The 21,468-nt window shown below is 47.9% G+C and overlaps 1 protein-coding gene across 1 annotated transcript in view; it reads left to right on the top strand.

The window, feature by feature from the left end:
- crb (cell polarity complex component crumbs) overlaps window positions 1–19,958 on the top strand; it is a 63,547-nt gene extending 43,589 nt beyond the window's left edge. Inside the window, exons 35-41 of the mRNA XM_080287417.1 lie at window positions 5,728–5,915; window positions 6,427–6,572; window positions 11,462–11,764; window positions 12,692–12,808; window positions 13,613–13,765; window positions 14,923–14,992; window positions 19,924–19,958. Of these exons, the coding sequence (XP_080143543.1) occupies window positions 5,728–5,915; window positions 6,427–6,572; window positions 11,462–11,764; window positions 12,692–12,808; window positions 13,613–13,765; window positions 14,923–14,991 (976 nt within the window). The 3' untranslated portion in view covers window position 14,992; window positions 19,924–19,958. The remainder of the gene's footprint in view (window positions 1–5,727; window positions 5,916–6,426; window positions 6,573–11,461; window positions 11,765–12,691; window positions 12,809–13,612; window positions 13,766–14,922; window positions 14,993–19,923) is intronic.
- Window positions 19,959–21,468: the final 1,510 nt, after the last annotated feature.

Below are 21,468 nucleotides of genomic sequence, written 5' to 3' on the forward strand. Positions count from 1 at the left end.
TGATTTATCCTGGCCATCAACATCCCTAATCTATCTATCTGTCTGTCTATCTCTATCTATCTATCAATGTGTGTCAGTTGATGTTCTTGTATTCTCCCCTAACACCTTTTCCTAAGTGATTTATTCTGGGCAATCAATGTCCCTAATCTATCTTTCTATCTATCTGTCTGTCTATCTATCTCTGTCTATCTGTCTATCAATGTGTCAGTTGATGTTCTTGTATTGTCCCTAACACCTTTTCCTAAGTGATTTATTCTGGGCATAAATGTCCCTAATCTCTCTGTCTATCTATCTGTCTGTCTGTCTATCTGTCTTTCTCTCTATCTATCTATCTATCACCTGAGCAGTTGAATATTCCTGGAGGAGTTTGTGTGCCACCTCACTCTCTCTCAAAGTCGTACAGAGAGAGTTTCCTGACGAGCTTGAACGGTACGAAATTGTTCAGGAGGGCGCTATCGAGGTGTACGCCTTCTTGTACACCCAGCATCTGAAGTCCTCTTGCCTCTCCTCTTCTCCCCATCGATGACTCTACTCAGTCCAGCGCATCAGCAGCAGCCAGCAGCAGTGCCTTGGTGGCGCACGACGCTGAGGCTGCCATTGTCGTGCCTTTGCAACCTTCGCTTTGACGGCAGCAGCGACGCTTTGACGGCACGTACTGAGGGAATGCCAGCCTGCCCCTGAATAACACCAGCGACTTGTCAATAACCAGTTTCAGGAACGGACAAAACACCAGGCATGTGACCCCTTGTGCATGGGAGGGATTGGTGTTACGTCCCACAACCTGTCGTTTGATGCAGGTGTGTAACTTTAGTTGAAGTGAAGGTCGCTTAGGGTAGCCAGGCGCCTGTACGCGGACTATGGACTTTGCGGAAGACAGTTGTACCCATGTCTTCTTATGTGCATCATGTTCGTGGTCAGGGGGAGCCACACGAACGTCTCCTCCACGTGCACATGTATCAAGTCCCACATGTGCGTTCTCACCGGCAGCCACATCCAGCCACCACACACACATGGCCTAATATTTCAGTTTCCTCATTTCATTTTCAAGGCTCCAACCTGCTTGCCTGTGTCGGCCTTGGTCACCTAATGCCGGCTCTCCACGCTGCACGATCTCTGGCAGCCTCCCTGTTCAGTGCCTTAACCCTGAGGTCACGCTTAATGACCTCGTCCCATGTCTTTCTCGGTCTACCCCTCATAACCCCACCCCCAATATTAACACTTCTCACCATACGTGTTCCCTACGTGTCAACAAGTGGGTTGGTGGAGGGTTAGTGCCCCTCCCCGTAAAACAACTAACTCAAAGACAAATGGCCACCCCTTACAGGATTATGGCGTCTGGCAATAGATAGATAGATAGATATAACACAACTAACTCAAAGACAAAAGGCCACCCCTTACAGGATTATGGCATCTGGCAATAGATAGATAGATAGATATAACACAACTAACTCAAAGACAAATGGCCACCCCTTACAGGATTATGGCGTCTGGCAATAGATAGATAGATAGATATAACACAACTAACTGAAAGACAAATGGCCACCCCTTACAGGATTATGGCGTCTGGCAATAGATAGATAGATAGATATAACACAACTAACTCAAAGACAAATGGCCACCCCTTACAGGATTATGGCGTCTGGCAATAGATAGATAGATAGATATAACACAACTAACTCAAAGACAAATGGCCACCCCTTACAGGATTATGGCGTCTGGCAATAGATAGATAGATAGCTAGACCTTCCCCACCTATTTATCATCCCCCATCCTCTCCGCAGTCGTGATAATGTCCCTGAACAAACTGCTGATAGTCTAGGGCGTGGGGGGAAGCGTCTCCCCCTCCTGGACGCCTGTACACACCTCATTGAACACCAGCACAGATGGCTCTCATATACCCATGTGTGGTAGAGCCGGCTGTCTGGCAGTTCCAGGATGTTCTTTTATCACTCATGCACACCCACATACACCCCCACAGGCAGGGGGTGGGGGGGAACAAGAGGGAGAGGTGTGGGAGGTGGGGGGAGTAAGTGGGTGGTGACGCACCTGACGTGGCACTCGCCTGGGAAGACGCTCGGTGCTGCTTATCACCAGGTGGGGTCTGTGTCGGGTATACCAGTCCTGAAGGGGTTGGAGAGCCTTCTGTGGCATCTGAGAGTGGGTGGGGGTTGGAGGACGAGAGAGGTTGCACTCCACATGGTGGCTCGTGACCTCCTCCAAGGATGTGCTCTAACTGTGTCCAAGATGACGCGGTGTCGTTCAAGGCACAGCCAACGACACTGGCACTTGAGTGTGATGTGGCGAAACTCTATCTATCTATCTATCTATCCATAGCCCGACGCCCTAATCCCGCAAAGGGTGGCCGCAGACAAAATGCCTCCAAGTCGCTCTGTCACCCACCATTTGACTACCCTCCCCCCAACTCACCCCCCCCTCCCTCATATACCTCTCAACTCCATCCCTCCACCTCATCCTCGGTCTACCCCTCCCTCTCCCTCCCTCCACCTCACCTACATACACCCTCTTAGTCAGTCTTTGATTCTCCATTCTCTCCACATGTCCAAACCACCTCAGTGTATTTCTCCTAATTCACCCTCCACCTCATCCTCGGTCTACCCCTCCCTCTCCCTCCCTCCACCTCACCTACATACACCCTCTTAGTCAGTCTTTCATTCTCCATTCTCTCCACATGTCCAAACCACCTCAGTGTATTTCTCCTAATTCACCCTCCACCTCATCCTTGGTCTACCCTTCCCTCCACCTCACCTACATACACTCTCTTAGTCAGTCTTTCATTCTCCATTCTCTCCACATGTCCAAACCACCTCAGTGTATTTCTCCTAATTCACCCTCCACCTCATCCTTGGTCTACCCCTCCCTCCACCTCACCTACATACACTCTCTTAGTCAGTCTTTCATTCTCCATTCTCTCCACATGTCCAAACCACCTCAGTGTATTTCTCCTAATTCACCCTCCACCTCATCCTCGGTCTACCCCTCCCTCTCCCTCCCTCCACCTCACCTACATACACCCTCTTAGTCAGTCTTTCATTCTCCATTCTCTCCACATGTCCAAACCACCTCAGTGTATTTCTCCTAATTCACCCTCCACCTCATCCTTGGTCTACCCTTCCCTCCACCTCACCTACATACACTCTCTTAGTCAGTCTTTCATTCTCCATTCTCTCCACATGTCCAAACCACCTCAGTGTATTTCTCCTAATTCACCCTCCACCTCATCCTTGGTCTACCCTTCCCTCCACCTCACCTACATACACTCTCTTAGTCAGTCTTTCATTCTCCATTCTCTCCACATGTCCAAACCACCTCAGTGTATTTCTCCTAATTCACCCTCCACCTCATCCTTGGTCTACCCCTCCCTCCACCTCACCTACATACACCCTCTTAGTCAGTCTTTCATTCTCCATTCTCTCCACATGTCCAAACCACCTCAGTGTATTTCTCCTAATTCACCCTCCACCTCATCCTTGGTCTACCCTTCCCTCCACCTCACCTACATACACCCTCTTAGTCAGTCTTTCATTCTCCATTCTCTCCACATGTCCAAACCACCTCAGTGTATTTCTCCTAATTCACCCTCCACCTCATCCTTGGTCTACCCCTCCCTCTCCCTCCCTCCACCTCACCTACATACACCCTCTTAGTCAGTCTTTCATTCTCCATTCTCTCCACATGTCCAAACCACCTCAGTGTATTTCTCCTAATTCACCCTCCACCTCATCCTTGGTCTACCCTTCCCTCCACCTCACCTACATACACCCTCTTAGTCAGTCTTTCATTCTCCATTCTCTCCACATGTCCAAACCACCTCAGTGTATTTCTCCTAATTCACCCTCCACCTCATCCTTGGTCTACCCTTCCCTCCACCTCACCTACATACACTCTCTTAGTCAGTCTTTCATTCTCCATTCTCTCCACATGTCCAAACCACCTCAGTGTATTTCTCCTAATTCACCCTTCCACCTCATCCTTGGTCTACCCTTCCCTCCACCTCACCTACATACACTCTCTTAGTCAGTCTTTCATTCTCCATTCTCTCCACATGTCCAAACCACCTCAGTGTATTTCTCCTAATTCACCCTCCACCTCATCCTTGGTCTACCCTTCCCTCCACCTCACCTACATACACTCTCTTAGTCAGTCTTTCATTCTCCATTCTCTCCACATGTCCAAACCACCTCAGTGTATTTCTCCTAATTCACCCTCCACCTCATCCTTGGTCTACCCTTCCCTCCACCTCACCTACATACACTCTCTTAGTCAGTCTTTCATTCTCCATTCTCTCCACATGTCCAAACCACCTCAGTGTATTTCTCCTAATTCACCCTCCACCTCATCCTTGGTCTACCCTTCCCCTCCACCTCACCTACATACACTCTCTTAGTCAGTCTTTCATTCTCCATTCTCTCCACATGTCCAAACCACCTCAGTGTATTTCTCCTAATTCACCCTCCACCTCATCCTTGGTCTACCCTTCCCTCCACCTCACCTACATACACTCTCTTAGTCAGTCTTTCATTCTCCATTCTCTCCACATGTCCAAACCACCTCAGTGTATTTCTCCTAATTCACCCTCCACCTCATCCTTGGTCTACCCTTCCCTCCACCTCACCTACATACACTCTCTTAGTCAGTCTTTCATTCTCCATTCTCTCCACATGTCCAAACTCAAGCTTTCACTTACTGGAGGACCTTCAGCCAGATAAGGAAGGTAGTCTGGATGTGTCGTGTCTCTGCGTTCAAGCCTGCCTCTCATTATCCGTGCCAGGCAGCAGTGTGACACGTCCGTACACACTGATGCTATGGGGTCGGCAGGAGGCTTGATACAGGTACTGGCTAATTACCTGAACTGAGACGATTTGCAGGGGAGAATACCTTCATCATCAACGTAGGTGATTAAGACCAGAGATTTGATGGGGGTTGGAGGGGTCATTAGTGGCGTTGTGGAATTGTTCAGTGACACAGAAGAAGCCTCGTCACACTGCCAGTGCTCTGTACAAACTGACCTGACCTGACCTGAAGTGTGCGGCTGTACTCGGCAGCCGATGGTTAGGTCAGGTTAGGTTATTCCATCAATGACCAGTGTATTGTCCCTAACACCTATTCCTAAGTGGTTTATTGTGTTTCATTATAAAAGTAAGTATGCTATTTCACACACACACACACACACACACACACACACACACACACACACACACACACACACAGGTGAGAGACTAACAAGGCCACTACATTTGCTTCCATTTGGTCCCTGGGTGGATGCTGCAGATGCAGGGGTACTGTATTTCTAACTCTCTCTCCTGTCTCCAGCTGCCAGGATTAAAAAAACAATAGCTTAGCTCTTATGTGGAAGTTTGTTTCATGGGTGGATACCGCAAGTGCTTTTGTTTGGCCCCTGGGTGGGTGTCGCAGATGCAGGGGTATTTATAGTTCTCTCTCATGCCCCCAAGCTGCCAGGGTTAAAAAAAAATAGTTTAGCTCTTATGTGGAAGTTTGTTTCATGGGTGGATACTACAGTTGCATCTGTGTGGCTCGGGTGGATGCCGCAGGTGCAGGGGTATTTACAGCTCTCTCTCCTGCCCCCAGCTGCAAGGATTAAGAAAAAATTAGTTTGGTTTATGGGTGGACAGTACAATTGCTTCAGTGGTTCTTGGGTGGATGTCGCAGATGCAGGGGTATTTACAGCTCTCTCTCTCGTGCCCCCAGCTGCCAGGAGGACATCGACGAGTGCGCGTCGTCGCCGTGTCAGAATGGAGCGGAGTGCGACGATGAGGTGGGGCGGTTCGTGTGCCACTGTCCGGAGGAGTTCGTGGGCGTGACCTGCAACGAGTTAAAAGTGAAGAATTGCTCGAGTCTAATGTGTCTGAACGGCGCCACCTGTACCGACATCTACAGTGAGTGGTAGTGGCAGTAGTAGTAGCAATAGTAGTAGTGGTGGTGGTAGTAGTAGTAATAGTAGTAGTAGTAAGAACAACACTAATAATAATAACACTAATAGTAATAATAATAATAATAATAATAATAATAATGGCAATGATAATTATGACCACAAATAATGATAATAATAATAATAATAACAACACTAATAATAATAATAACAATAATAATAATAATAATAATAATAATAATAATAATAACAATAATGATAATAATAATAATAACAAAAATAATAATAATGATAATAATAACAACAATAATAATAATAATAATAATAATAACAATAATAATAATAATAATAATAACAAAAATAACAATGATAATAATAATAACAACAATAATAATAATAATAATAATAATAATAATAATAATAACAACAATAATAATAATAATAATAATAATAATAATAATAACAACAATAATAATAATAATAATAATAATAATAATAATAATAATAATGTCTTACAGATGTACAGACAGGTGTAGCGGATAATTACACCTGCTCGTGTCCATTCGGCTATCATGGTGTAAATTGCGAGTGGATGGTAGACTTCTGCAACGACCAGGGTATTGATTGCAGCCACGGCACCTGCAATCTCACCTTCAGGGATGAGGTAGGGGGTCTGGGTGCCTCTCCTTGTTAGTCTTTCATCACTGTCTCTCTTCTAGTTAGTCTCTCTCATCGCTGTCTCTCTTCTAGTTAGTCTCTCATCTCTCTCTCTCTCAATTGCAACCATGGAACTTGCAATCTCACCTTCAGGGATGAGGTAGGGGGTCTGAGTGCCTCTCCTTGTTAGTTCCTCACCTCTGTGTGTGCATGTGTGTGTGTGTGTGTGTGTGTGTGTGTGTGTGTGTGTGTGTGTGTGTGTGTGTGTGCTTGTGTGTGTGTGTGTGTGTGTGTGTGTGTGTGTGTGTGTGTGTGTGTGTGTGTGTGTGTGTGTGTGTGTGTGTGTGTGTGTGTGTGTCTCTCTCTCTCTCTCTCTGCATCCTGTAAGCTTGGATGTAATGCTCTCTCTCTCTCTCTCTCTGCATCCTGTAAGCTTGGATGTAATGCTCTCTCTCTCTCTCTCTCTCTCTCTCTCTCTGCATCCTGTAAGCTTGGATGTAATTCTCTCTCTCTCTCTCTCAAGCACCCAATTCATCTTCAACATATACATATACATACACATATACACACATGTATACAGGTCTCCCTCGTGTTACAATTGGTATGCGTTGCTACAAAGTCACTGGTAAAGCGAAATTAATGGTATAAATAGGATGTGTTCCTGGACTCGTGTATGAGGAACCCCAACACCCGTACAAGTTTTTTTTTTTTTTTTTAATGCGAGGAAGAAGGAACCCAAGGCCATGAGCCCGCAGTAACAGTTCCCTCCAAGAGAAAAACAAAATACAAGAGAGAGCCAAATTCAAGATGCGATCATTTTGAGATGCCTGGACACACTGCGTTGGAAAGACTGGAGATCATAGGCAGCAGGAAATACAGACAGAGGGAGACAGTTCCAGAGTTGACCTGTAGCATAAATGAAGGACTGGGAGTAACGGTTAACTCTTGCATTAGAGAGTTGGACAGAAAAGGGATGAGTGTTTGCTGCCAGATCTAATACGCAGTAATAATGATGATGTTTTACGTACTGTGAGTCGTGCTCGTCTTCCCAGCTTTCTTAATGTTGACAGGATGCTTTATAACAGTCGATAAAGTCGTTTGTGTAAGACTCCTGGAACGAGCGATGGCGTTTAAGACTCATGGAACGAGCGATGGCATGTAAGACTCATGGAACGAGCGATGGCATGTAAGACTCATGGAACGAGCGATGGCGTTTAAGACTCATGGAACGAGCGATGGCGTTTAAGACTCCTGGAACGAGCGATGGCGTTTAAGACTCATGGAACGAGCGATGGCGTTTAAGACTCATGGAACGAGCGATGGCATGTAAGACTCATGGAACGAGCGATGGCATGTAAGACTCATGGAACGAGCGATGGCATGTAAGACTCATGGAACGAGCGATGGCATGTAAGACTCCTGGAACGAGCGATGGCGTTTAAGACTCATGGAACGAGCGATGGCGTTTAAGACTCCTGGAACGAGCGATGGCATGTAAGACTCATGGAACGAGCGATGGCGTTTAAGACTCATGGAACGAGCGATGGCATGTAAGACTCCTGGAACGAGCGATGGCGTTTAAGACTCATGGAACGAGCGATGGCGTTTAAGACTCATGGAACGAGCGATGGCGTTTAAGACTAATGGAACGAGCGATGGCATGTAAGACTCCTGGAACGAGGTGCAAGATATGAAGAACAGGGGTACTAGTAATGTCCTGGACGCTGATGCACACAGACGCAGAGGTTGTACGCTGAACAAGCTCGCGGGTGAGACAGGCACGAGCGCGGGAAACTGTGTGGGTGGGTCGGGTATGCCACGCAACTCTCAGCTGCTCTGCCTGTGAGTGCAGGATTTCCACACACCCAGTCGTAAACGCGAGGGTGCTTAATCGTAAAATGAACACTTGGTACTAAAGAGGAAGGATCGTAAAGGCGAAATATGCAATCCACAGTTCACTACCTTGCACAAACACAGGTGCGCAATCTACAACTAATTACCTCGTGCAATGTCGCAAAGCGCATATCATTTGCATATATTTGTGGGAAGTTCTGTAAAATATTGAGATATTTAAATGAAATAACATACTGACTTTTATTTATTACTATTCTGTCTATTGCTGGACACCTTAATGCCGTATGGGGTGGCCACAAACAAATCACCTCCATGTCACCCTGTCCCCTGCCACTTCACTGCCCTGCTCCCAGCTCACACCCCCCTCTCTCATATACCTCTCCACTCCATCCCTCCATCTCATCCTCGGCCTCCCCCTCCCTCTTCCCCCCTCCACCTCACTCACATACACTCTCCTCGTCAGTCTCTCACCCTCCATCCTCTCCACATGGCCAAACTACCTCAGTGTGTTCCTCCTAACGCTTCCTATCACATCCACATCCACACCACAATGCTCCTTTATATCCTCATTTGTCAGTCTGTCTCTCCATGTAACTCCACATCCACCTCACTCACATACACTCTCCTCGTCAGTCTCTCACCCTCCATCCTCTCCACATGGCCAAACCACCTCAGTGTGTTCCTCCTAACGCTTCGTATCACATCCACATCCACACCACAACGCTCCTTTATATCCTCATTTGTCAGTCTGTCTCTCCATGTAACTCCACATCCACCTCACTCACATACACTTTCCTCGTCAGTCTCTCACCCTCCATCCTCTCCACATGGCCAAACCACCTCAGTGTGTTCCTCCTAACGCTTCCTATCACATCCACATCCACACCACAACGCTCCTTTATATCCTCATTTGTCAGTCTGTCTCTCCATGTAACTCCACATCCACCTCACTCACATACACTCTCCTCGTCAGTCTCTCACCCTCCATCCTCTCCACATGGCCAAACCACCTCAGTGTGTTCCTCCTAACGCTTCCTATCACATCCACATCCACACCACAACGCTCCTTTATATCCTCATTTGTCAGCCTGTCTCTCCATGTAACTCCACATCCACCTCACTCACATACACTTTCCTTGTCAGTCTCTCACCCTCCATCCTCTCCACATGGCCAAACCACCTCAGTGTGTTCCTCCTAACGCTTCCTATCACATCCACATCCACACCACAACGCTCCTTTATATCCTCATTTGTCAGCCTGTCTCTCCATGTAACTCCACATCCACCTCACTCACATACACTCTCCTCGTCAGTCTCTCACCCTCCATCCTCTCCACATGGCCAAACCACCTCAGTGTGTTCCTCCTAACGCTTCCTATCACATCCACATCCACACCACAACGCTCCTTTATATCCTCATTTGTCAGCCTGTCTCTCCATGTGACTCCACAGGCTCCTCTTAAATAACTCATTTCCACTGCTCTCACTCTTGACTTGTGTCCTTCCAACAACGTCCAAGCTTCACTTCCGTACGTTAGAGTTGGTATCACAATACTGTCATGTAGTAACTTTTTCACTTCCATGCTCACTTCCCTGTTTCTTATCACTGCTTTCAAGGAACCAGCAACCTTTCTTCCCTGCTGTACCCTTTCAAGCACTTCACCCTCCAAACCTCCATCCTTACTCAGCACACTACCCAAGTCATGTAGTAACTTTTTCACTCATGGACTTTCAAACAGAGGCATGAGTGAGCTGTGGAGTGGAGGGACAAGGAAACAAAGGCTGATATATTGCCAGTTTTATCTACATTATTGCAAGACGTTGTATTTAATAATTCAGTATAGGAAGAGGGAGGTTGAGGCCGAGGATGAGATGGAAGGATGGGGTGGAGAGGTATATGAGAGAGGGGGGTGTGAGTTGGGGGGATGGAGGGTGAGAGACTGACGAGGAGAATGTATGTGAGTGAGGTGGAGGGGGGGAGAGGGAGGGGAAGGCCGAGGATGAAATGGAGGGATGGGGTGGAGAGGTATATGAGAGAGGGGGGTGTGAGCTGGGGGGATGGAGGGTGAGAGACTGACGAGGAGAGTGTATGTGAGTGAGGTGGAGGGGGGGAGAGGGAGGGGGAGGCCAAGGATGAGATGGAGGGATGGAGTGGAGAGGTATATGAGAGAGGGGGGTGTGAGCTGGGAGCAGGTCAGTGAAATGGCGGGGGGATAGGACAACGTGGAGGCGATTTGTTTGTGGCCACCCCAAACGGGATAGAGGCTTCTGGCAATAGATAGAGAGATAGATATACAACAACATGTGGAATTCCTTACAGAAACCATTACAACATATTATCATCATCATCATCATCATCATCATCATCATCATCATCATCACCACCATCATCATCATCATCATCATCATCATCACCATCATCATCATCATCATCATCATCATCATCATCATCATCATCATCGGGACCTCCTTTCCCACCCAAGGGCAGGCTGAGGAGTATCTGTGTTGAGACAGCACAAACTTGCCCAATTATTACATCAGGTACCCACAGCCTAATGAGTTATTAGGCTGTGGAGATTTGATTTAAATAATGTTGTAATGTTTTTTGTAAGGAATTACCTATACTGATGTTAATAAATAATGTATATATAGTATTATTTACTAATAATAATAATATACAACATTAGAATACATTATGTCTGTTGAAGCATGATGAGAACTGCCACTACTGTCCTTCCCTGCCCCCCCCCCCAGCAGAACCCTGCCCCCCGCCCCGGCCCGCCCCAGCCCTTGTCCAGACACACAGGTGGCTCCCAAGACCACCTGTCCCTTGGATTGCGCTTGCCCACCTGCCTTTTCATGTGCACAAGTGCAGTATTGTACATGGTCTTGTGTGGTACACAATGTACAAACAATACTCACCGGTGCACAACATTGCACATTTGCGCCTTGCACAAGTGTTTGCACACCTGCCCAGCACTGTTAATCCCTTTGTTAATCCCTGTGTTAATCCCTGTGTTAATCTCCATGTTAAATCCCCAGGGCTGGGCGTGTACCTGTGATGCTGGCTGGGAGGGGGTGTACTGCCAGCAAGAAATTAATGAATGTGCGTCTGTACCATGTATGAACGGTGCCACGTGTACAGACCAGGTGGGTGGCTTCAACTGCACGTGCACCGATGGCTGGCAGGGCGACACGTGCACACAGGATGTGGACGAGTGCACGGAGAGCCGCAACACGTGTCAAAACAGTGCCACGTGCTTCAACCTGCAGGGAGGGTTTGAGTGCGTGTGTACGGAGAGCACGTGTGGACAGACCTGTGCCTTAGACAATCCCTGTGTGGAGGTGAGTACTGTGGTGGTTGTGGTGGTTGTGGTAGTGGTGATGGTTGTAGAAGTAGTAGTAATAGTAGTAATTGTAATAGTAATAGTTGTTATTGTTGTTGTGGTAGTGGTGGTTGTCATGGTAGTAGTAGTAGTAGTAGTAGTAGTAGTAGTAGTAGTAGTGGTAGTAGTAGTAGTAGTGGTAGTAGTAGTAGTAGTAGTAGTGGTAGTAGTAGTAGTAATAGTAATAGTAGTAGTAGCTCTTGTTGTTGTTGTTGTCAAGGCTGGTGTGTGGTAGAGCAGACCCATTAACCACAGGCAAGTACAGTAGTTTGAAATATGATGAGGTCACTAGTCAAACTTACCTTTTGTAACCTGGCCTAAAATGGACACTAGAAGATGATGCTAGTCACGAAGAAGTGCTGTGGAAAGGATGTAGCATTATGTTACTTTTATTATTATTATTATTATTATTATTATTATTATTATTATTTTGAGGGAGTGTGTGTGGGGTGAAAAAGTAGGCAGCACTACATCAAGTGAGTGGATGGTGGTGAGAAATAGGAAGAGAGGAGGACAGGCACAGAAAAAGAATGATAAAGGCTAAGGAAGAAGTAGGCAGCACTACATCAAGTGAGTGGATGATGGTGAGAAATAGGAAGAGAGGAGGACAGGCACAGAAAAAGAATGATAAAGGCTAAGGAAGAAGTAGGCAGCACTACATCAAGTGAGTGGATGATGGTGAGAAATAGGAAGAGAGGAGGACAGGCACAGAAAAAGAATGATAAAGGCTAAGGAAGAAGTAGGCAGCACTACATCAAGTGAGTGGATGATGGTGAGAAATAGGAAGAGAGGAGGACAGGCACAGAAAAAGAATGATAAAGGCTAAGGAAGAAGTAGGCAGCACTACATCAAGTGAGTGGATGGTAATATAGGTGTTTCTCTCCAGGTAAACTGCACCAGCAATGGGGAGTGCATATACCTGTGTGACGAGTCCTTAACGCAGGAAATGACTGAATCGTTCTGCCGATGTGAGGAGGGTTGGACTGGGGAATATTGCACTGAGGTGAGACTGTCTATCTATATATCTATCTATTTAACTCCCTCCTTGTCTGTCTATCTATATATCTATCTATCTAACTCCCTCCTTGTCTGTCTATCTATCTATCTAATTCCCTCCTTGTCTGTCTATCTATCTATCTAACTCCCTCCTTGTCTGTCTATCTATCTATCTATCTAACTCCCTCCTTGTCTGTCTATCTATCTATCTATCTAACTCCCTCCTTGTCTGTCTATCTATCTATCTATCTATCTATCTAATTCCCTCCTTGTCTGTCTATCTATCTATCTAACTCCCTCCTTGTCTGTCTATCTATCTATCTAACTCCCTCCTTGTCTGTCTATCTATCTATCTGTCTAACTCCCTCCTTGTCTGTCTATCTATCTATCTATCTAACTCCCTCCTTGTCTGTCTATCTATCTATCTATCTATCTAACTCCCTCCTTGTCTGTCTATCTATCTATCTATCTAACTCCCTCCTTGTCTGTCTATCTATCTAACTCCCTCCTTGTCTGTCTATCTATCTAACTCCCTCCTTGTCTGTCTATCTATCTATCTATCTAACTCCCTCCTTGTCTGTCTATCTATCTATCTATCTAACTCCCTCCTTGTCTGTCTATCTATCTAACTCCCTCCTTGTCTGTCTATCTATCTATCTATCTAACTCCCTCCTTGTCTGTCTATCTATCTATCTAACTCCCTCCTTGTCTGTCTATCTATCTATCTATCTCCCTCCTTGTCTGTCTATCTATCTATCTATCCCTCCCTCCACCTCTCCATCAGTCTATCTACCTATCTATCTATCACCAGGTGGACCAGTTCACAGGTGACGTCAATTTAGCCATCATCATCGGTTGCGTCATCGCTCTCATGTTGGTCATCGCTGTGGTGGGTCTGTCTGTCTTTCTCATGGTGGCCAAGAAAAAGAGGCAGACCCGTGGTGCCTACTCGCCCAGCACGCAGGTGTGTGGTGGTGTGGTGTGCCGCAGAGACTGACTGGGAGAGTGTGTGTGAGTTTGAGTGAGGTGGAGTGTATGTGAGAGAGGTGAAGTGTATGGGTGTGGTGTGGTGTGGTGGTGTGGTGGAGAGTGAGAGACTGATGAGGAGAGTGTATGTGAGGTGAAGTGTATGGGTGTGGTGTGGTGTGGTGGTGTGGTGTGGTGGAGAGTGAGAGACTGATGAGGAGAGTGTATGTGAGGTGAAGTGTATGGGTGTGGTGTGGTGGGGTGTGGTGAGGTGGAGCGTATGTGATTGAGGTGTGGTGGTGTGGTGTGGTGTGGTGTGGTGGATGGAGAGTGAGAGAGTAACTCGGAGAGTGTATGTGGGTGAGGTAGAGTGTATGTGTGTGGTGTGGTGTGGTGTGGTGTGGTGGATTGAGAGTGAGAGACTAACAAGGAGGGTGTATGTGAGTGAGATGGAGTGTATGTGAATGAGGTGTGGTGTGGTGTGGTGGATTGAGAGTGAGAGACTAATGAGGAGAGTGTATGTGGGTGAGGTAGAGTGTATGTGATGTGGTGTGGTGGATGGAGGGTGAGAGACTGACGAGGAAAGTGTATGTGAGTGATGTGGAATGTATGTAAGTGTGGTGTGGTGTGGTGTGGTGTGGTGTGGTGGATGGAGAGTTAGAGACTAACTAGGAGAGTGTATGTGAGAGGTGAAGTGTATGTGAGTGAGGTGTGGTGGTGTGGTGTGGTGTGGTGGATGGAGAGTTAGAGACTAACTAGGAGAGTGTATGTGAGAGGTGAAGTGTATGTGAGTGAGGTGTGGTGGTGTGGTGTGGTGTGGTGTGGTGGATGGAGAGTGGGAGACTAACTAGGAGAGTGTATGTGAGAGGTGAAGTGTATGTGAGTGAGGTGTGGTGGTGTGGTGTGGTGTGGTGGATGGAGGGTGAGAGACTGATGAGGAGAGTGTATGTGAGTGATGTGGAATGTATGTAAGTGTGGTGTGGTATGGTGGTGTGGTGTGGTGTGGTGTGGTGGATGGAGGGTGAGAGACTGACGAGGAGAGTGTATGTGAGTGATGTGGAATGTATGTAAGTGTGGTGTGATGTGGTGTGGTGTGGTGTAGTGGTGTTATTCATCTTGTTATAGTGTTCTTCATAGCGTTCTTCTGTTCTTCAGGAGTTCTACAGTCCACGCGTTGAGATGGGCAATGTTATGAAGCCACCCCCGGAGGAGAGGCTGATATGAGGTAGGGGAGGAGTAGTAGTGTAGTAGTAATAGTAGTAGTAGTAGTAGTAATAGTAGTAGTAGTAGTAGTAATAATAATAATAATACTGTCGTAGTAGTAGTAGTAGTAGTAGTAGTAATAGTAGTAGTAGTAGTTGTAATAGTAGTAGTAGTAGTAGTAGTAATAATAATAATAATAATAATAATAATAATCCATACCCTGCCCTTGGGTGGGAAAGGAGGTTCGGATGATGATGATGATGATGATGAATAGTACCATAGTAGTAGTAGTAGTAGCAGTAGTAGTAGTAGTAGTAGTAGTAGCAGTAGTAGTAGTAGTAATAGTCGTACAGGTGGGTCCCAATCGTACGAGGTAATTGGCAGGAAGGATTTTGCGTGGTAGCCAAATTCCCGTTAAACAAAGTGAGGACCTGATGAGAAAAACATTGTTAGGGAGCCAGGCCTGTGAACAGCCGCCCCCAGAACACCAACACTGCCTTTGTGATTATTCTACACTTGCTTGTTAACTGAATTCTCATTAACTGGAGTGGAGAACTTGTAGGAAAAGTTGGATTAGGGTGAGGGTCCTTCTTGGCGACACTATTGCTGGTGGTGTGCGTTGCCTTGGCCCTCCGACGCAGCGGCTCCCTGTACCCGACACCAGCGTCACCGTCCCTGCCTGGAAATTCCTTGCCTGGTTGACAGTAGGGTCTGTCGTATCCTCTGCCAGTCCCATCGCTGTGTTGATGTCGCTGATGAACTTGGTGGTCAGCTGCTGAACCTCAGGCAGCTTATCCTCCTCCACCGCCTCCCGCTCTCGGTGTTCGTCGAGCTGGAAGGGGTCCTCCTCTGTCAGCTCCCTTGAGTGGGACTGCATTAGCTCCTCCACGTCCTGCTGGTTAGCATTGTCGAAGCCGGTGGTGTGTGCAAGGGCAGGGATGTCATTCTGCACACCAGCCACCGCCTGGGCCGGAAAGCCACGCAGCAAGTTCACACCCTCGTGCCACACGGACCTGCACTCTGCATTCAGGTTTCCCTCCTTCACCCTCTGCCAGGCTTCCTTAACCTTGAGGATGCTTCCTTAATGTTGTACACGTTCCAGAATTCCTATATGGACATCCCAGCATCCTCCTGGTGTCGTATGCCTTAAAGGAGACAATTACACCTTGGTCCGTGGGCTGCAGTAAGGCAGTGGTGTAAAGCGGCAGAAACACCACTTGTACATTTGGGAACATTTCCTTGATGGTTGTTGGGTGTCCGGGAGTGTTATCCATGAGGAACAAACACCTGTTGGCCCTGGTGTTCTTGTCAGGGTACTTGTTCAGGCAGAGCGCAAAGTATTCCATCAGGTACTCCAGGAACAAGGTCCTCGTCACCCAGGCCTTCTTGTTTGCCTGCCACACGACAGGCCGGCTATAGAGATGTACGCGGTGCAGCGGCCTTGAGTGTTGGTACGCCAGGAGAGGTGTCAGCTGTGTACCACCTGCAGTGTTGCCGCCGTGAAGCAGAGTCAGGCAGTCCTTACCGGCCTTGAAGGCAGGCACTGACCTCACCTACCATGAGATGTAGGTGTGGGAAGTCATCTTCTTCCAGGTTAAGGACCTGCCTCGCGTCACAGCTGCCGTCTGGAATGATCTGGCACAGCCGCTCAGGGAATGCCTTGGCTGCGGCGGTATCGGCACTCGCCACCTGGCCTTGAATGCTGATATTATGGAGGTTTGCACACGCCTTAAACATCTATCACTGGCCACGAAGGTGTCACTAACAGGTGAGGGCTTGCCACGGGCCTGTCTGGGACCTGCACCACTACCACTACCCCCAGAGCTGGCACCACCACTGGGGTCGGCACTTGGTGCGCCGCTGTCACTGGTCACATCACTGGCACTGGCACTACCTGTACCACCTACAACACTGGCACTACCTGCACCACCTGCAACACTGGCACTGCCTGCACCACCTACAACACTGGCACTACCTGCACCACCTACAACACTCACACTACCTGCACCACCTACAACACTGGCACTTCCTGCACCACCTACAACACTGGCACTACCTGCACCACCTACAACACTCACACTACCTGTACCACCTACAACACTGGCACTACCTGCACCACCTACAACACTCACACTACCTGTACCACCTACAACACTGGCACTACCTGCACCACCTACAACACTGGCACTACCTGCACCACCTACAACACACACACTACCTGCACCACCTACAACACACACACTACCTGCACCACCTACAACACACACTACCTGCACCACCTACAACACCTGCATCATACTCTTTCTTGCACCTTTCCCACACTGTCAGTGCATTGGCTTGAAGCAGGGCTGTGGAGAGAGGCTTGAAGCAGGGCTGTGGAGAGAGGCTTGAAGCAGGGCTGTGGAGAGAGGCTTGAAGCAGGGCTGTGGAGAGAGGCTTGAAGCAGGGCTGTGGAGAGAGGCTTGAAGCAGGGCTGTGGAGAGAGGCTTGAAGCAGGGCTGTGGAGAGAGGCTTGAAGCAGGGCTGTGGAGGGAGGCTTGAAGCAGGGCTGTGGAGAGAGGCTTGAAGCAGGGCTGTGGAGAGAGGCTTGAAGCAGGGCTGTGGAGGGAGGCTTGAAGCAGGGCTGTGGAGAGAGGCTTGAAGCAGGGCTGTGGAGGGAGGCTTGAAGCAGGGCTGTGGAGAGAGGCTTGAAGCAGGGCTGTGGAGAGAGGCTTGAAGCAGGGCTGTGGAGAGAGGCTTGAAGCAGGGCTGTGGAGAGAGGCTTGAAGCAGGGCTGTGGAGAGAGGCTTGAAGCAGGGCTGTGGAGAGAGGCTTGAAGCAGGGCTGTGGAGAGAGGCTTGAAGCAGGGCTGTGGAGTGAGGCTTGAAGCAGGGCTGTGGAGGGAGGCTTGAAGCAGGGCTGTGGAGGGAGAGGCTTGAAGCAGGGCTGTGGAGAGAGGCTTGAAGCAGGGCTGTGGAGGGAGGCTTGAAGCAGGGCTGTGGAGGGAGGCTTGAAGCAGGGCTGTGGAGAGAGGCTTGAAGCAGGGCTGTGGAGAGAGGCTTGAAGCAGGGCTGTGGAGGGAGGCTTGAAGCAGGGCTGTGGAGAGAGGCTTGAAGCAGGGCTGTGGAGAGAGGCTTGAAGCAGGGCTGTGGAGAGAGGCTTGAAGCAGGGCTGTGGAGAGAGGCTTGAAGCAGGGCTGTGGAGAGAGGCTTGAAGCAGGGCTGTGGAGAGAGGCTTGAAGCAGGGCTGTGGAGAGAGGCTTGAAGCAGGGCTGTGGAGAGAGGCTTGAAGCAGGGCTGTGGAGAGAGGCTTGAAGCAGGGCTGTGGAGAGAGGCTTGAAGCAGGGCTGTGGAGGGAGGCTTGAAGCAGGGCTGTGGAGGGAGGCTTGAAGCAGGGCTGTGGAGGGAGGCTTGAAGCAGGGCTGTGGAGGGAGGCTTGAAGCAGGGCTGTGGAGAGAGGCTTGAAGCAGGGCCGTGGAGGGAGGCTTGAAGCAGGGCTGTGGAGGGAGGCTTGAAGCAGGGCTGTGGAGGGAGGCTTGAAGCAGGGCTGTGGAGAGAGGCTTGAAGCAGGGCTGTGGAGAGAGGCTTGAAGCAGGGCCGTGGAGGGAGGCTTGAAGCAGGGCTGTGGAGGGAGTCATGCAGTTCTGGGTCAGGTCCTCCACCCAGCCTCACAACTGCCTCTCCATTTTCTCCGTCACAGTCACGGCCGTGGGTCTGGCCAGCACTCAGAGGCACACTGGACGAAGCGGCCAAATCAGTCAGTGTCTGCGTGGTCTTCAGGATGGTGTACACGGCCGAGGAGGAGAGCTTGTAGGCAGGCAAAGCTCCACCATGCACACACTACCATCATGCTTCCTAATTACCTCCAGTGTTTGGGCGACAGTGGGAGGAGGGGATGGAGAGTGAGAGACTGACAAGGAGAGTGTATGTGAGTGAGGTGAAGGGGGGGAGAGGGAGGGGGAGGCCGAGGATGAGATGGAGGGATGGGGTGGAGAGGTATATGAGAGAGGGGGGTGTGAGCTGGGAGCAGGGTGGTGAAATGGCAGGGGACAGGGCGACGTGGAGGCGATTTGTTTGTGGCCACCCCGTATGGGATTAAGGCGTCTGGCAATAGATAGATAGATAGATAGTTTGGGCGACAGAGACACCAAGGCGAGCACGCACACCACTGGCAGTGCTAGGGGTGGCAGTGGAAGCATAGAAGACCTCGTGGCACAGTGATCCAGGCAGAGGAACAAGGCACGCAGCAAGACCCACCTGGACTGGGCACGCAGCAAGACCCACCTGGACTGGGCACGCAGCAAGACCCACCTGGACTGGGCACGCAGCAAGACCCACCTGGACTGGGCACGCACCAAGACCCACCTGGACTGGGCACGCAGCAAGACCCACCTGGACTGGGCAAGCAGCAAGACCCACCTGGACTGGGCACGCACCAAGACCCACCTGGACTGGGCACGCAGCAAGACCCACCTGGACTGGGCACGCTCGGCTGGAAGAACATTTACAAAGACAAGGCAGGAAGACGCTGGCACTCACACAGCCAGCGTGCCACTCGTGTCCCAGCCGCTGACGTAAACACCTTGGACAGCTCCTGCGTCACCCTCGTCTCGATTCTCTAAGTGCGGCTTTTTACCTGCTCGTTAAACCTCGTTACCTGGGACCTGCATGTAGTGGTTATAATAGTAATAATAATAGTACTGTTGTAGTAGTAGTAATAGTTGTAGTAGTAGTAGTAGTAATAATAATACTGTACTAGTAGGAATAGTAGTAATAATAATAATAATAATAGTAATAATAATAATAATAACAATAATAATAATAATAATGATGATAACAATAGTAATAATAATAATAATAATAGTAGTAGCAACAGCAGAAGTAGTCATGATAATCTTAATAGTAGAAGTAATAATAATAATAATAATGATAATAATAATAATAATAATAATAATAATAATTTCTTTGCTTTCAGAGGCAGTGACCGACTCAGTATGCATCTCATTTCTGTGGTATTTATTGATGAATATTCCATCACGTGGGTATACACACTCCAGAAGGGGTAGCCACAAACAAATCACCTCCATGTCACCCTGTCCCCCACCATTTCACTGCCCTGCTCCCACCTCACACCCCCCTCTCTCATATACCTCTCCACCCCATCCCTCCATCTCATCCTTGGCCTCCCCCTCCCTCTCCCCCCTCCACCTCACTCACATACACTCTCCTTGTCAGTCTTTCACTCTCCACATGTGATAAACTGGAGAGAAATGATACTAACCAGCCATATCCAAGAATAAATCAATAAGGAGAAGGTGTTAGGGAGAATTTGTGATAGCATTCCATCCTTTGTAGTTATAAGTCATAAAACAAGTGCCTTCCTACTTAATGTTAAGGTGTTAGGGTGATAAGCAAGAATAAATCACTTAGGAAAAGGTGTTAAGGTGATATGCAAAAAATGAATCACTTAGGAAAAGGTGTTAGGGTGATATGCAAGAATAAATCACTTAGGAAAAGGTGTTAGGGTGATATGCAAAAAATGAATCACTTAGGAAAAGGTGTTAGGGTGGTGTGCAAAAAATGAATCACTTAGGAAAAGGTGTTAAGGTGATATGCAAAAATGAATCACTTAGGAAAAGGTGTTAAGGTGATATGCAAGAATAAATCAGGAAAAGGTGTTAGGGTGATATGCAAAAAATGAATCACTTAGGAAAAGGTGTTGGGGTGATGTGCAAAAAATGAATCACTTAGGAAAAGGTGTTAAGGTGATATGCAAAAATGAATCACTTAGGAAAAGGTGTTAAGGTGATATGCAAAAATGAATCACATAGGAAAAGGTGTTAAGGTGATATGCAAGAATAAATCACTTAGGAAAAGGTGTTAGGGTGATATGCAAAAAATGAATCACTTACGAAAAGGTGTTAGGGTGATGAGCAAGAATAAATCACTAAGGATGGACCAGAATCAGAGTGTATTGGACATAACTCAAAGTGTATCGGACATAAGCAGAGTGTATCGGACATAAGCAGAGTGTATCGGACATTAATAAGTGTATCGGACATAAGCAGAGTGTATTGGACATTAATAAGTGTATCGGACATAAGGTGGAGTGTACCAGAGTCAGAAAGTACTAGACATTAAGTGTATTGGACAAAACTCAAAGTGTATTGGACAAAATTAAGTGTACTGGACATAGATCAGAGTGTATCGGACAATAATCAAGGTGTATCGGACATAGATCAGTATTGGACATTAATCAGTGTGTATCGGACATTAATCAGTGTGTATCGGACATAAATCAGAGTTTATTGGACATAGATCAGTATTGGACATTAATCAGTGTGTATCGGACATTAATCAGAGTGTACTGACCTTAAGAGTGCACTCTGTATGATATTATTATTGTTGGAAGGACACAAGTCAAGAGTGAGAGCAGTGGAAATGAGTTATTTAAGAGGAGCTTGTGGAGTCACGTGGAGAGACAGGCTGACGAATGAGGATATAAAGGAGCGTTGTGGTG

The sequence above is a fragment of the Coenobita brevimanus genome, chromosome 117 (genome assembly GCF_032717465.1).
Source record: "Coenobita brevimanus isolate Jiangsu-jjx chromosome 117, ASM3271746v2, whole genome shotgun sequence".
In the NCBI taxonomy this organism is placed as follows: domain Eukaryota; kingdom Metazoa; phylum Arthropoda; class Malacostraca; order Decapoda; family Coenobitidae; genus Coenobita; species Coenobita brevimanus.